Genomic DNA, 15830 nt, shown 5'->3' on the forward strand with positions numbered 1-15830 from the left:
AAGTTTGGCTAAAATCCAAAGCAGATTAATCATCCCACTGACTTGATAGCCACCACTGAGGTAACCTGCGGGACACTATAGGTTTTTTTTGTAGATGTTTTTTGGATCACAGTTTCCACAATTCCTTACAATATTCCTTGTTGATCAGCTTGAGCTGTCATATTTTAATTATACAAGATACTATTTCTTCTCCAAAAATGTTGCAAGCAGTAAGTCAATAGTGGTCTTTCCACTGACTTCACTATGTTGAAGTTCAAGAGGAAAAGGGCCGCTGAGTAACAATTTCAAACAGAAATAACACCAAAGTGATCTGGTGTCTTCCATTAAATTCAAAGGAGGTTTCAGAAGGGCCTGAAAATGTTCTGTATTATGCAAGCTACTGGAATAAGAGACTTTATATAAGCAAAGATATCCAATACCCCTAAGCAATATATAAAACATGACTGGAATAAATGCAGAATGGAAACGAATGAGGGGAAATAAAGTTAAAAATATTAACTTCAAAATATGCTAATTTAGCCCCTGTCCAAATTAATTTAGAATGTCAAAGGCGAATTCAGCTTTTAGATCAAGTATTTAAGAGTTCTTGCACCTAAAGCCTTATTTTTATAGGATTCAATTTCTGTAATTCCAAATAAGAGTTTATTGAAACTTTGTGTTTTCACCTTTTTGAGGCTGCAATTCACAGAATCTTCTTAAACATACAACATGTCAATATTTACAGTCTATTTCAGTGGCACTATTCTAAAAGGGCAAGGTTTGTTGATCTTGATCTATTTTCTTTACAATAACACAACTGTGCATTATTTGAGAATAGTTCATTTTAATGGCAAAAATGCCACATGGACGCTAGCCTAGCACTTGGGAATAGTATACTAGCCTTGCTGATCTCTGTTGCTTTTGGTAGAGTATAATATAGGCAGTTAGTATATTTAGACTAAGGCCAGGTTCACAACTGTAAAGTTAAGCAAATTACACATTCCTGTATAAACTGAGGTCACATAATAAGCAAATAGAGAGGTACATGTGTTTTATTCTGTTCTCATTCCTATCCTGAGATAGCAGATATTCCTAACAAACATTTCAATGAGTGTTCAGCCTATAGTTATTGTCACCTTATTTACTGGTATCAGCATGTCATTAAATAAAAGATCTGCACCAATTAATATTCACCAACTGTCTACAACCTACCAGCCATGTATTGTGGCTTGCCAAGTCTCTGCTTTTATACCACAGATAGCCAACCAGAAAAGTAAACTTCTGGTGGCTGGTGCTCTGCATTTAGTTTCTCTCTAGTAAGACAACCACAAGGTGTTCTGCCAGTTGATTATCACTTGAATATTGGGCAGTTTATAATTAGAGCCCACAAATTCTTCTTGTTAAATATGCTACTCTTTAAAAGTAGCCATTTAAAAGACAGATGTATAAGATGAGCTCAGCTGTACAAGTGATTACAGGTTGTGTGGATGGAGGGACCAAGATTATGCCCATCAGTCCCAGCTTCACATCTCCAATGGTTACAGTGCCCTATCATCCACAAGTTAGGGATGCTTATCTACAGAGGGATGCATGCTTCATGCATGTGAGACATCCCATTTAGAATCCTGCACAACTAGGATTCCATACCATAAGCGGTGTCACTGGGAGGGATGCAGGGAATGCGGGCCACATGGGGTGACACCCAGTTAGGCTGGCACGAGAGACAAATACTAACACTTGCCAACTGCTCCGTCATCAGGCTTTCTCCCTAGGGAGTAAGCTCAGCACTGGAAAAGAGGAGAGGCAAACACTCACCCTTCCTGGCTGCTCCATCGCCAGGCTTTCTTCCTGAGGAATCCCAGTTACTGAGCAGCAGGCGGAGTGAATACACACCCTTCCTGGGTAACACCCTCTGCACTGGGTGACACCCTAGCTAGCGACACCACATGGATGGAGGGATGGCAGGGTGAACAGGAGATGCAAGTGTGGAACCAGCATCATTCATCCCAGACACACTGTCTCCCCACAGGAAATTATAATTATACAATGCCTGAATGTATCAAAGTGATCCATGAGTGCCTCATAGAAATATTAGGAGCACTGATGCTGGCAAATTATTTGAAACAATGAAGTTCAGGATAGGGGATAAATTACTTTTCTAGATTTCATGCTACTGCCATAACTGGACTAGGGAACGAATTGCCATTCACATTAGATTAGCCATTGGGCTCTGGGAAGGATGTGATGTGGCTCAATGGCCTCGTTGATCTATGTTCTGTAAGGAGAGTTGCAATTTTCTTATCACGATTTGTTAGATTTTTATGGCAGCAAAAGACTCATTTTCAATTCAGTAGAGTCAGGACAATCTAGATGTTCAGTAAATATTTAACATGCAGTGACCAATCAGGTTTTCCTTTACTTAACTACAGCCAGCATGTATGTGCATTTGTGGAACAAACCCTAACTTTGAAGACAACATACACAGAGAGAATAACTTATGTTTTCCCTTTCCTTCAGTGTGACCAGACTAATCTGCCCCACTTTACATACAAGAACCCTTTAGATAAAAGATTCCAACTGATACTACTAAGACCATCATATGTAAACATTCTGCCTGACTGCATGGGTGGAAATGAGGTTGCTCTTATCAAACTGGGAAAACAGAAGCCTCTCCTCTTAACTGATTGTGTTCCAAAGAAACCATCACCTCCATCTGTAATTAACAGAGGAAAACTTGATAAATAAGAACTGTTCTGGATCAGATCAAAGGTGTACATGCAGAGTGATCAACCAAGTGCCTATGAAAATATTAAAAAAGAGGCCACCAGTGCAAGAATGCTCACTTGTTCATATTTTCCAAGAACTGATACTGTGAGACATTCCTTCTCAGATACTGAAGGCAATAGTCACCATGACTAGCAGCTATGGATAGCTTCATCTGTCATAAGTGTATCTTTAAAGCCAACCAGGTTGGTAGCCAGCACTTCATCTGGGTCCCTAGTTTAACAATGAAGAACTGTGTGTGAAGAACTACATCCTTTTATCTGTCCTGAATCTTCCCACTGTTAAGCTCTGCTGGATGACCCCAGTTTTTAATATCAAGAGAGGAGTAAAATACCTTCCTGTCCACTGTCTCCACGCCACACATAACTTGATCCATTTCTGTTGTGTCTCCCTTGCTAATCTTCTTTTCCTACACTAAAGCAGCCCTAAATATAACCTTTTCTCAATGGGGAGTTGTTCCTGCACCTTGATCATCTTGGTTCTCCTTTCTGTATTTGTTCAGCTCTACATTATCCTTTCAGAGATTCAATAACCAGAACAGTGCATAGTATTCTACACATATATGCACCACTGTTTTGTATAAAGGCATCCTAATACAGGCAATTCTATTTGCAATTACTTTTCTCATGATCCCCAACATGAAATATGTTTTTTTCACAGCAGCTGCAACATGGGCCAACATTTTCCTTGAGCTTTCTGCTACAGCTTAAACTCTCCTTCTTCAGCAGTCACTCTCTGTACAGATACTGCCAGCATATACAGGTTGAGTATCCTTTATCTGAAATACCTGGGTCCAAAGTGTTTTGGATTATTATTTTTATTGGGATATTTGCATATACATAATGAGATCTTGGAGATGGGCCCCAAGTCTAAATATGACATTTATTTGTTTCATGTACACTTTACACACATAGTCTAAAGGTAATTTTATGCACAATATTTTAATAATGTTTGCATAAAATGAATTTTGTGCACATTGAGCCATCAGAAAGCAAAGGTATCATTACCTTAGCCAAACATGTAGACAATTTTAGATTTTGGAGTATTTAAGATTCCCTGATAAGGGATGCTCAACCTGTGAAAGTATGATTTTCTGCCCCAATGTATACCACTTTCCACTTACAGTGAAAGGAAATATCCCACTTTAATGCTCAGATCACTGATGTGTTTGGAGCTCTTTGTTGGCCCTTCTGTTTTAACTACTCTAAATAATCTGGGTTAATCAGCAAATTAAAAAAAAAAAAACCCAAGAAAACAGTTCTTTTATATTCCCCAGTTCCAATGACAATTAATACACAGCTTTTCTTCTGCATGTTATATATGAAGTGAACATCTAGTCTTACCCCAATATGAGTACCCTTACAGAACTCTGTTTATGTATAGACTTGTTAATTAGTATGGGTGCTAACCAGCTGCCATGCAGCAGTAATTGGAGATATAAATCTTCACGTTTTCATCCACATATGCAAGAATTACAAACTGCTAATTTTTTTAAAGAGAATACAGTATATAACAAATGGTTTGTTTTGTTCATTCTACTGATCGAGCTAGAACAGGAGATTTTTATACAGGTTTATGTTACTAGAGCATCAACAAGCACAAGGATTAACATCTCCTACTGCTGTGTTTTCTGATTAAGAAAACATCCATGATTAATTGGGCTATATATTTGTTTTTGTTTTTCAAATGTTGTTTGTTTTACAGAACTTCTTTTTGACTCCAGTCTCCACATGGAGGGAGTTGGGAGAAGTGTTATTGAAAAAAAAAACCTAAGGGGCTGTACAGATGGGTGGTATGCAGCCGCCCCTTTACTGGCCGGATTGGGGCCGCAGCAACTTCATGCCACAGCCCCGATCCAGCCTCTGAAAAGGGGTGTCCTTGGGGCTTCAAGCCCCAAGGACACCCCGCGGCGGCGGGGAGGAGGAGAAAGGGGCCGCTTGGCCCTTTTCTCCCTTGCTTCGCTGGGCGCAGCCGTCTGAAGGCTGCGCCCAGCAACGCAAAGCGGCGCCGCAAATCAGGAAGGAGCTCCAAAATGGAGCTCCTTCCTGGTCCGCGCTAAGGGCGCACTAGGCGCCCTGGCGTGGAGCGAGGCCGTCACGTCCATGCCACTCCATATAGAGGCGGCGTGGCCGTGATGTCCTCATGGCGGCGGCCATCTGGAACAGCCGCCGTCATTTTTTACACACAGAGCGCGTATTAGGGTTAAGGAGGTGCGGAAGCACCGCACCTCCTTAACCCTAGTACGCGCTTCACATGTACTTTAATGGCGGTGTGTAACCCGCCTTAGCCAGTATCTTCTATGTACATCCATATAGCTGCACATACACAGACTTATTAGTCAGTATAAAACATGACTTGGTCCATTACTCCAGTTCCTAAGGAATGATTAGTTATAGCTGTGATTCCCCTTTCAGACCATCAAGTGAGAACTCCAATTTTTGTGTGCATAATATTTAATAGGACAAGGCACCAGCATAAATGGTGCCTATGAGAAAAACAAGCAAGCTTTCCTTTCTGTCATGCTTCCTAATATTTGCACATGCTTACTGTCAAGGTTCTCAAGTTCTCTTTATTTTAGGAACTAATTTAAAATGGCAGAATGATGAAAATTAGTTTGCATCTGAAACAAATACCCTACTAATAATGCACAATTCTTGCTATCGCTTGTATGACTATAGCTGCCTTTAGAAAACACCTATGCCCGTTTCTTTTCAGTGCTCACAACTTCTGCTCTGGAAGTGTGTAAAGAAAATGTTCTTTTCTTATAAAGGCCTCTATTTTAGTGACATCATCAGTGCTACATAACAGATCCAAATTCAAAAAGAAAGTGCTACATTTTTTAAAGATTGTTATCCGCGGTTCTATTTTATATTTTCTAATTTTCAAAAGATTTTCTTTCTTTTCTTTTTAAAGGACAGCAAAAAGAGAGAGAGAAAAAAAAGAATTTGGAAATAGAAAATTATTACTAAAAATGTTGGCTTCTTCACAAGAAATTACACATGCTTAGCATAAATTTCAACAAAGCAGCGGCCCTCTAAAATTATAATTTAAATTGATATGCATCTCCCCCTGCAATGCAAATAATCTCAGGTTACTACTGGGTAAAATTAGAATGGGATATCCAACAAAATTTTAAAGGAAATCTAAAACAGAAAAAGTATTTTTTTTAAAAAAAAAAAGTACCTGCACATGCCAAAAATTAAAAAAAAATACAAAATAACCGAATAAATACAGAAATTATTGCACAGTTAAAAGGCTTCACAATTTTTACTGCCTTAACCAATCCTCAGGTTTAATAGAGCTTTGTAGACACAGGTTATATTTAAGTGCCAAATTCTGGCACCTGCCATAGTTATGCTAAGTTATGTTTATGGAGGCAAGTTAGGTCAGCTTTTTCTTAGTTGGCAATAGTTAAAACTGTACAACTTAAATGTTACCTAGACCCCAGATTTTAACCCAGCGGAGGCCTTAGCTTCTTTCTGCCTGCTCAATTTTGACATCATTTGTCAGCAAATGTTCACCATGCCACTTTTTCATGTGTTTCTCCAGAGTGCTGTAAACACTAAAGGGCATCTGGCAAATGTCGCAGCGGTAGACCTCCTTCCCTATCTGGCCATGTGTTTTCATATGACGTGTCAGCTTACTGCTCTGGGCACATGCATAGTTGCAGAGCTCACATTTGTAAGGCCGCTCTCCTGTGTGGCTCCTGCGATGCACCGTTAAGTTACTGCAGTTCTTAAAGACTTTGCCACAGTACTCGCAAGTATCGCTCCGCCGTCCTTCCTTTGAACTGGGTCGACCGGGGCCAGGTCCACTGATATGGGGCGTGCTGCCTCCACTTGCTGTCCCACTGCGCCCTGAGAGACCGCCATCCAGCATATCACCTGGTGGAGTGGAGAAACGCAGGCTTCCATTCTCTGAGGAATGCTCAGAAGAAGTTGCAAAGGGGGATTGTCGGGAATCTGTGAATCCTAGAAATGGATCCTTCATGAAGTGCCTTGATGCTGCATAACCTACCAGCCACTGTGAGTAAACATTTTCAGAAGGTATTATTGTTGCTGGTGGCAAGTCCAGATCTTTTTCTATCTTTATTCTTTTTGATGAGTTATTTAAACTGGGGCTTGTGATGGGGGTGGGCTTGCGGGGGAACAGGCTTGGAAAGGGCTCACCTGGACCAAAGTTTCTACCATTGACGGTCCCTTCTTCAGTGCGATCAAGTTCTCCAGCGACTGAGTCTTCGTCACCTGTGTCTCTTTGACAAAGGTCTCGAGGGCAGAGATCCCGTTGATCTGAAGACCTCTTCATGAAGCCACCCCTTTTCTGCTTTTCAGCCAGCATGTCACTGTATTGCTGGATGGTACCGAGGCTTACATTCTCTATCACTTTTCCCAGGACAAGTGACTTTTCATCTGGCAACGACTTGGAACCATTCTCTCGGTTACGACTTAGTTCTGAGTCCATGCTAAAGCTCGACTCGGGTCTACTTTCATTTTCCAGTTCCTCCTCCTCCTCCTCCTCCTCTTCCTCTTCTTCATTATCATGGCCTAGAGAAGGATCGCTCTCATTCCTGAAGTCTGCCTCACTAGACTTTAGTCCCTCTCCAGTGAGTTCACTTGTGCCAGGCTCAGGGGAGCTTGTAGCAGACAGACCATCATCTGACCTTCCCGTCATGGACCCAGCTTTGTGCATATGTGTTTTCATATGGCGTTTTAGCTTGCTGGCTTGGGAACAAGCATGGTCACAGAGCTGGCATTTATAGGGCTTCTCTCCTGTGTGGCTGCGCCGGTGGACAATGAGATTGCTCTGGAACTTGAATGTTTTCCCACAAAATTCACAGGACTTACTTTTAGCCTGAGGCTGAGGAGGCGTAGTGCTGCTCGGGGGCATTGGTGGCAAGGGCGGGGTGCTCAAAAAAGGAGATTTAGGGCTTGGCTGGAAAGGATTCAACAAGCGATGCATAGGGTTGTTGCGATTAGGAGAGACTGGTGGAGGGGTGGAGTTGTTCCCTGCCAGTTCTCGAAGCCTTCTGGAAAAATCCATCGCTGGCGATTCAATTGCCATGGGGTTTATACGCATGACTCTGTCAAAGGCACTGGGATGCTGGGCAACTAACCCCATTTCTTCGGCACTAAGGCGATGTGGATCCAGATGATGACGAGGTGGTGGGCTGAAGAGGGGAGGTGTGTTGGGGAGCCGACCTTCACCAAAGCCAGGATGATCACGCAGGATGGGACCTGTCATTCGTAAGAGACTAAAGGGGTTGTTGTCGCCAAGAAAATTCATCAGCGGGGACTGTGCAACAGTCTCGGGTCCCAGAGGAGGAGGGATGGTGATGCGTGGAGTAAGGGAGCTGTTTGAAGGACTTGTTTCCAGGTAGATGCGGAATCCATGTGTGTTCTGGGCATGCTGAAGCAAGAACCAAGCGCTATTAAAAGGGTGCTTGCATGTTGTGCAAATATAGCTTGAAGGCTCATCTTTACCTACATAATGGGAAGAAGAAAGGGGAAAAGGGAAAGAGAGAGAGAGAGAGAGAGAGAAGAAAAACAATCAGAAAAGTAACAAAAGAGGAAAACTTCAAACACACATTTCCCCCAAATAGTTATTATACAGTACTTCTATTTGTTTTTATGAATCTTTATTACAAAAAGAAAATAATTTTTCTCACCTATTCATAATCTGTTTATGATACAGCAACAAAATTGCAGTAAAGTATAACACATTTAATCTTATGGATTTATATGCTACATAATATTATATACTATATTATAGTAGGGATATAAATCAAATTAGTTTATACAATTCAAACAAGTCTCTTCCAGTAGCAAGAAGAATAGTTCTAACTTTATTTCAAAATTATTCATTCAAATCCCAGCACAGTCATCAACAACCATTTTATATTTTAAGACACTGAAGTCTTGAAATGTAACTAAGAAATGTATTAAAAACACTATTTTAAATTAAGCAGATGAGATGACCTGGGGCTTAACCTACCTTGTAGAGTTGTTGTGAGGATTAAACAGGGTAGAAAGAAAATCACATATATTATGTTGAACTCTTTGGAATTTTTTTTTAAAGAATCTTTAAAAAATTTAAAAAATAACGTTAGGTGTCTTTTGAGATCCTGAAATATAACTTAATTGTTTATTAAGCAACAATTGCCCCTTCAGGATCTTCTTCTTTTCATTCCATATTGCTGAACACAGACTAGAACCAAAACAGTCTCAGAACACCTCAGAACTTTGCCCTTATTCAAACTAATTAATATATTGGCTAGGTTGTCTAGGTACACACTGTGTTACACAACCCTTGTGTTGAAAGATAATGTTGTAGAACTGAACCAAGAAACCAAATCCTTAACTTAATGTACAACCAAATGCAAGTGTGCATCCATGCAGAATGCAACTGGCATGCAACAGGTGTGCTTCTGCAACTTTGAACTGAATGCAACCATTCAAAAATCTCCAACTGCTGCCACAGGGCAACTTATACAAGTGTAAGACACCAACAAGATTCCAGTCCTTAACTAAAACCTATAGACCCAATTGCTACGGTTCCCATTATACCCATGGGAGAGCTATGGGTCTGTGGTGGAGCCCCTGAAAACTGAGTGGGGACTATGGCACTGTAGCTAGGAGAGACTCCTGTTTAAAACCAAGGAGATTCATAGATTTCACCTGGCACACTCCGAGAAGTGTTTGAATGTGAGTCTCTCATGTTCCAGTGCAACATTCTATTAGGGCTGTACTTGAACTGGGTTCCAAAAGAAAGTATGAGTGTCCATCATCATTTCATACAGAAAAGCTAGAATGTTTTATCTTCTTTTTTTATCTTACCAGTCAACTCCTGCTTTCTCCCCTCAGTAACTGCACTCAAATTTTGAAAAGCAATTCTGATTTAGAATTTAATAGGAGGCAAATATGGAAGACACATGTGAGTTTGCTAACTGGAAAATCTGTCCTTGGAAACCCAATAATTCCTGAATGCACAAAATGCGCACACAATAATTTTAATAGTGGGCATTTCCACTGTCAGACTGAACTACTGGCAAATCCTAGTTATAGCTAAATCCCTGCTTCCAAAAGTCCATTCCAAATTCCGAAGCATTCATTTGATACTATCTCTTCCTTCCAATTTGTCTGTGGCAGCAGTAAAGAAGAGGCATGAAAGAGCAAGAGACCATTTTCTTTTCCACCTGGCTTGCATGGTAAAGAAGTGGGCAGACTTGCCAACCTCCCACCAGTGTTTGGGGGTTCTGGCATTTTTCCTATTGTGTTAACTATGGAAGCTTGTCATGGGTATGGCAAAACAGAATGAAAAAATAAGATTGAGTCCCCCCACATGATTGGAGCAGGCAACAATCTCTCACTCATCCTCAGGAAGCGAGGGATTAACATGCTAGGGCTGCACCAGAAGTAATGTACAGGTGTAAACTGGATCCCTAGTTCATAATTCTGTCCTGGTTGACAGAGACAAGGGTGGGAGAACTGTTTTGAATGCTTTGTGTATATTGTAGAACAGGACTACTCAAAATGGGAGTCTTTGGACCAGCATTTGTCTGCAAACAATACACTGCCAATCTGTGGGGACTAGCAGTTATAGTCAGTGGATCCAAATATGGTACCGATGCCTGACACATTGGTGGGGGGATTGCTGGTCCTTCACAGCTTGAAAAGCACTGCTCCCAAAGAGTCAGAACACAACAAATTGTGTGTGTGTCAATTTGGTCAAGCTTTTAAAGACTGCTTTCTTCCCTGAGCCTCACCAGACTCACTAAGGTTAATCGCTGCTATTGTTATATGCCATCAAGTCATTGCCAACTTATGGCCACTTTAAGGTGAAAGTATCACAGAGTTTTCTTGGCATGATTTGTTCAAAGGTGGTTTGCCTTTGCCTTCCTCTGAGGCTGACAAACTGTGAATTGCCTAAGATCATAGAATCATAAAATCATAGAATAATAGAGTTGGAAGAGACCACTAGGGCCATCCAGTCCAACCCCCTGCATGCAGGAAATCCAAATCAAAGCATTCTCGATAGATGGCCATCCAGCCTCTGTTTAGAGACCTCCAAGGAGGGAGATTCCACTACACTCCAAGGGAGTGTGTTCCACTGTCGAACAGCCCTTACTGTCAGGAAGTTCTTCCTAATGTTGAGGTGGAATTTCTTTTCCTATAGCTTGCATCTATTGTTCCAGATCCTATTCTCTGTAGCAGCAGAAAACATGCTTGCTCCCTCCACAATATGGCATCCCTTCAAATATTTAAACAGGGCTATCATATCACCTCTTAACCTTCTCTTCTCCAGGCTGAACATCCCCAGCTCCCTAAGTTGTTCCTTGTAGGGCATGGTTTCCAGACCCTTCATCATTTTAGTTGCTCTCCTTTGGACATGCTCCAGTTTCTCCACATCCTTTTTAAATTGTGGTGCCCAGAACTGGACACAGTATTCCAGGTGAGGCCTGACCAGAGCAGAATATAGTGGCACTATTACTTCCCTTGATCTAGACACTATACTTTTATTGATGCAGCCTAAAATTGCATTGGCCTTTTTAGCTGCCACATCGCACTGTTGACTCATGTTCCACTTGTCGTCACCCAGGGGGTTTCCATAGCAGAGGGAAGATTTGAACCCTATTCTTGTCGTATTCCAATGCTCAAACCACTACACTATACTGGCTCTCAAGGTTAACTGTACCCATATATACACAAGAAGGACAAATATGCAGGACAGATGTTTAGCCTTTTGAGACACATATAGGTGAGCACCTAACAAGGCAGATATCTACCGGCCCACACCAGGAATTAAGGCTGAACAAAGAAGGCTTGAAACTAAACTTGAAAATGTTGCTTTTGGGTCCATGACTTACATAGTCCCCAGCCAGTATGACTCTGGCAAGCAGCACCAATGCCAATGAAATGTTAGTTACACATTAGTTAATAGTTTGTGACAGTCCTTGATATCCCTGGGAAACGGTGATATTCCTTCCTCCCTTCCCTCTCAAATCTTTGTGGAGGGCAATCTGCAATACAACTGACAATAGGAAAAACAAGTCAATTAAAAGGTTTCTAACAGCAATCCCTGAAAATGCTATATAGACCAAGATATAAGTGTTCCTTAATAGCAACTGAAGCTTTTGGCAGGGAGAAGAAGGTGTTTTATGTCAGTTCCAAAAACGACTCAACAGTTAGTGCTCCTATTTATTATTTCCTATAGATATTTTTTCCCTTCTAGAGAATAAATGCAACAAAAAGTCTAGACCTTTTATGTTTCTTACACAACACCATGTGTACTATAGAAAGTGACAGAAATCATTGAGGCAGGCTAAAATATATAGCATATTCTGTCAAAACCTTTTTTTAACAATATGTTTTACCTCAGCTCACCCTTGAATGGACTTTAATAAAGCCCCTTTTTTCAAAGTGTGATGTAACAGCAACCGAAGAGCAGAAACATACAAGGTCACAAAGCTTCAAATTAAAAAGTGCTCAGCACCCTTTACCTCATTCTTCTTGCCCCAAGATAATTAATTGATCGATTACCCACAGATGATTGAATCTTCCCATCTTAACAGTCACAAAGAGAACATTTTATTTATCTGTTTTCCCTCAACATCCTTAAAAGCTGGCATACCTAATAGAGGAATTGCAGCCCACTCACCCTTTGAAACACTTACACTTAACAGGAAAAAAGGTTTACCTCAAGAAAAGCAGACAGACATAAAAATGTGTTATGAGCTAAGCTCAGACTAATGGGTACTTTAAAAATAAAAATTAGCCTTAAAATGGCAGCTGGCTAAGCACTTGCATTTTTCCCCATGCAGCCAAGATGCTTTGGTGTATATTTTTTTAAAAAATAAAATAAAATGCTACATATAAAATATTTCATCTCTGTGAAAATACAAGCAAGAGAATGAATCCATTTCACTTCTCCTTCCTAACTCCCTTTCATAATCAGCTTATTAGTGTATGTTACTGGCATAAGATGCAGATATGACAAGTTATCAGTCATAACAGTAGCGGTTCTTTCCTTTGTCTTGTTTTTTCTATTTCGCTTTTTTCTATTTTGCATGAGCCCCTAAACTCTTCTGTTCAGCAACCCCTTGTTCACAATGGCAAAACTGACTGCAGGCTACTTAGCTACCAAGGCTCTGACAGATTCATACACACACACATTTCTCCTCCCTGCTTTGCTTTTGCAGTCCTCAGAGGCTCTCCCTAGACTCCCCTTTATTTTTTTCTACACTTAAATAAAAATAAAAAATAAATAAAATGTTCATTTCCATATTATCACTTCATGGTTATCTTGCCTCCAAGTTGCCCCGAGCGGTGTGAATGCTCACTTTTAAGAACAAAACAATGTCAAAAAGTCTTTGAAGAATCACTTCGAACATTTTTATATGTGAAAACTTGCTAAGTACTTATTTAAAATGCTCAGGAGTGGTCCAAGAGGGCTATAAAGTGGTGTCCATGAATTAAAAATACAGTGGGTCTACTCTGAAAAACACTTTGCTGAAAGGATAAGTTTTGATGATATATAGCTACCTTGCTTAATGTGGCTTTACCCATTATGCATTAAATGGGCAAAAGAAGTGTGAATCACTCCTACTTTCAGAAGAGAGATCTGCAGGAAAATGTTGGGGTTGGATTGCTCACATTCAGTGTTCAAAAAAGTTTTCAAAAATACTCTATTCTACCCCTTTATCTGGTTTTGTGTTCCCTCCCTGTTTTCAGCATCCTATGCCCACCTAGCCTGTTCAGTTCCCTCTTAGGTGTTCACAAGGTTGTCCCAAGACTTCTGATACTTTTCTCTTGTATGAAGAGTGAGATAGTTTGCCCACATAAGGATCCACACTATGAGTTTATTGTAGCCATGTTGACTGGGGGATTTCTTTGTGATCCAAAAAAGTATCTTCTTGAAACTCTATTTTGTGTTAATCTGTAGATACTTCTATATGCAATGGTCCATTGCAAACATATGATCATATGGGAGATGTGGGCTCCATTGTTGTTGTGTGCCTTCAACTCATTTCCAACTTACAGTGACCCTAAGGCAAACCTGTTTTCTTGGCAAGTTTCTTGAAAAGAGGTTTGCCATTGCCTTCTCCTGAGGCTGAGAGACTGCAATTTGCCCAAATTCACCCATTGGGTTTATATGGCCAAGCCAAGACTTGAAACCTAGCCTCTCAGTGTCTTAGTCCAATGCTCAAAACTACTACACCAGCCTGGTTCTACATTAGGCCTCTGATGCACATTCCTGTATTTTTATTTAATAGCAACAACAACAAACAAACAACTGCCTTTCCCCAAAACCAGGACTCAGGTAATTTACAAATTAAAGCAAGTACAAACCAAAAACCAACATTAAAATAGAAGTAAGCTATTAAAAATTGAAAAATTGCTTAAAACTTAAAAAGCATTTTTAAAAAGAAGTACAGTTCTCAAAAGCCTGTGAGAATAAAAAAAAAGTCTTTGTCAGAAGACAACAGTAAAGAAGGGTCCATCCTAGCCTTCTTAGAAAGAGATTCCAGAACTTAAGAACAGCCACCGAGAAGACCCTATTATGCATATTTTAACATCCATTTTAAAAATACACTTTTTAAAAGGGAATTAACAACAGTATTAATAACAAGTCCACTGGTTCTCTTTACCATCAACTTCCAGCTCCATTAGCAGAATAAATTCTAAACCTCTCCTGCAATGTATAATGGTACAAAGCATATTTCAACAATTCAGAGTGACACAGCCAGTGCTGGAATCAAAAGTCCAAAGATTTTTCTTTAAAGTAAAAGGTAAATATTTCAACCATGCTATCCTACTATGGGCAGCTAAGATGCAGCATGCATGTAGTTGGTCCTCTGTATCCACAGATTCTGCATCCATGGATTCAACAATCCAAGGCTCAAAAATATTCCTCCCTCCAAAAAAATTCAAACAGCAAACTTTGATTTTTGCCATTTATTTAACTATACCATTTTCTATAGTATTTCAGCATTCACAGATTTTTGTATCCATGGAGGATCCTGGAATCAAACCCCAGTGAATACAGTACCAAGGACCTACTGAGTTCACCATCCCCTCCATGCTTTCCTCTTACCTCAAACTTTACAAACAGAAGGTTGGACAATAACGCTCACTTGCTAAAGGGTCTCTATCAATCTACCAGCAGAGTAATTATGTGGGTCATACTAACCCTTTGCCCAAAAGATTTTTCATTTTTGGAACATAGACTAGCATCATTAATTACTTTGTGCAGTACTTAGGGTCTTTAAGGATGGATCTTGCTAGATTAAATAACAAGCCTTCAAACAGCCCATAGTTTAAACCTATGTAAGTAATTACAGGTTATGCATTTGGGGATCCCACCTGCCTTTTCTGAGAGCAGGGTGGGTTGGGGTTTTTTTTTATATGAAAATAAACAATTGTTCTATTCCTTGCTCTGTGATGGACAACATTATACTTAAAATGTGAATGTGCTTTTTTTTAAAGAAAAAAAGGTACAAAGCCAAGCAAAAGCTGAAGTTAGTACTCCCACGCACAACTTCTCACTGTGGCTTTGTTCTGGGTTTGAAGCCATTTTTGCACTGGGCAATCACCAAAAAAGGTAGGGCAAATTCCAGTGTTCAGAGCTTCTGATGTCTAACCCACATGTCTTTCTTTCACTGTAGTTACTGCCTGTTTTATTCTGACTTTGTTCTGCTCTTGGCTGACCTATTCCTGCTGCTGTGGATCCATGTATAGACAAATGTTTATGCAAGTCAAATCTCTTTTATATAGATAATAGTTAATAGTGTTTATACAACATTTGGGGTGGGGAGGGGGGAGAGAGAAAAGAAAAGCACTCCAAGAAAGGAGATTATCACATGGCATTTGAATGGATGTTATTGCACAGAAAAACGCCACCTATGCCGCTGGGCAACCACCACCCATCTCCCAGCCACACGAGTGCGGCTGGGAGACAGATTGTGGTCGCCCAGCATCATAAGTGGTGTTTTTCTGTGTGATAACACCTGTTCAAGCCTGTTCCCAGCCCTTACTCAGATTGGGCAAAAAATGTTGTGCAATAATCTACCA

General features: G+C 40.3%; 1 protein-coding gene across 4 annotated transcripts in view; it reads right to left on the reverse strand.

The window, feature by feature from the left end:
* BCL11B (BAF chromatin remodeling complex subunit BCL11B) overlaps positions 1-15830 on the reverse strand; it is a 174135-nt gene that overhangs the window by 1561 nt on the left and 156744 nt on the right. For 3 of the 4 annotated variants that reach the window (XM_042445484.1, XM_042445485.1, XM_042445483.1), the window contains one exon: positions 5016-8243. In XM_042445484.1, coding sequence (XP_042301418.1) covers positions 6232-8243 — 2012 coding nt within the window. In that variant the 3' untranslated portion in view covers positions 5016-6231. Of the gene's footprint in view, positions 1-5015; positions 8244-15830 lie in introns of those variants that run through there. The other variant, XM_042445486.1, reaches the window with a different exon arrangement.

Source organism: Sceloporus undulatus, chromosome 1 (assembly GCF_019175285.1).
Source record: "Sceloporus undulatus isolate JIND9_A2432 ecotype Alabama chromosome 1, SceUnd_v1.1, whole genome shotgun sequence".
NCBI classification, from domain to species: Eukaryota; Metazoa; Chordata; class Lepidosauria; order Squamata; family Phrynosomatidae; genus Sceloporus; species Sceloporus undulatus.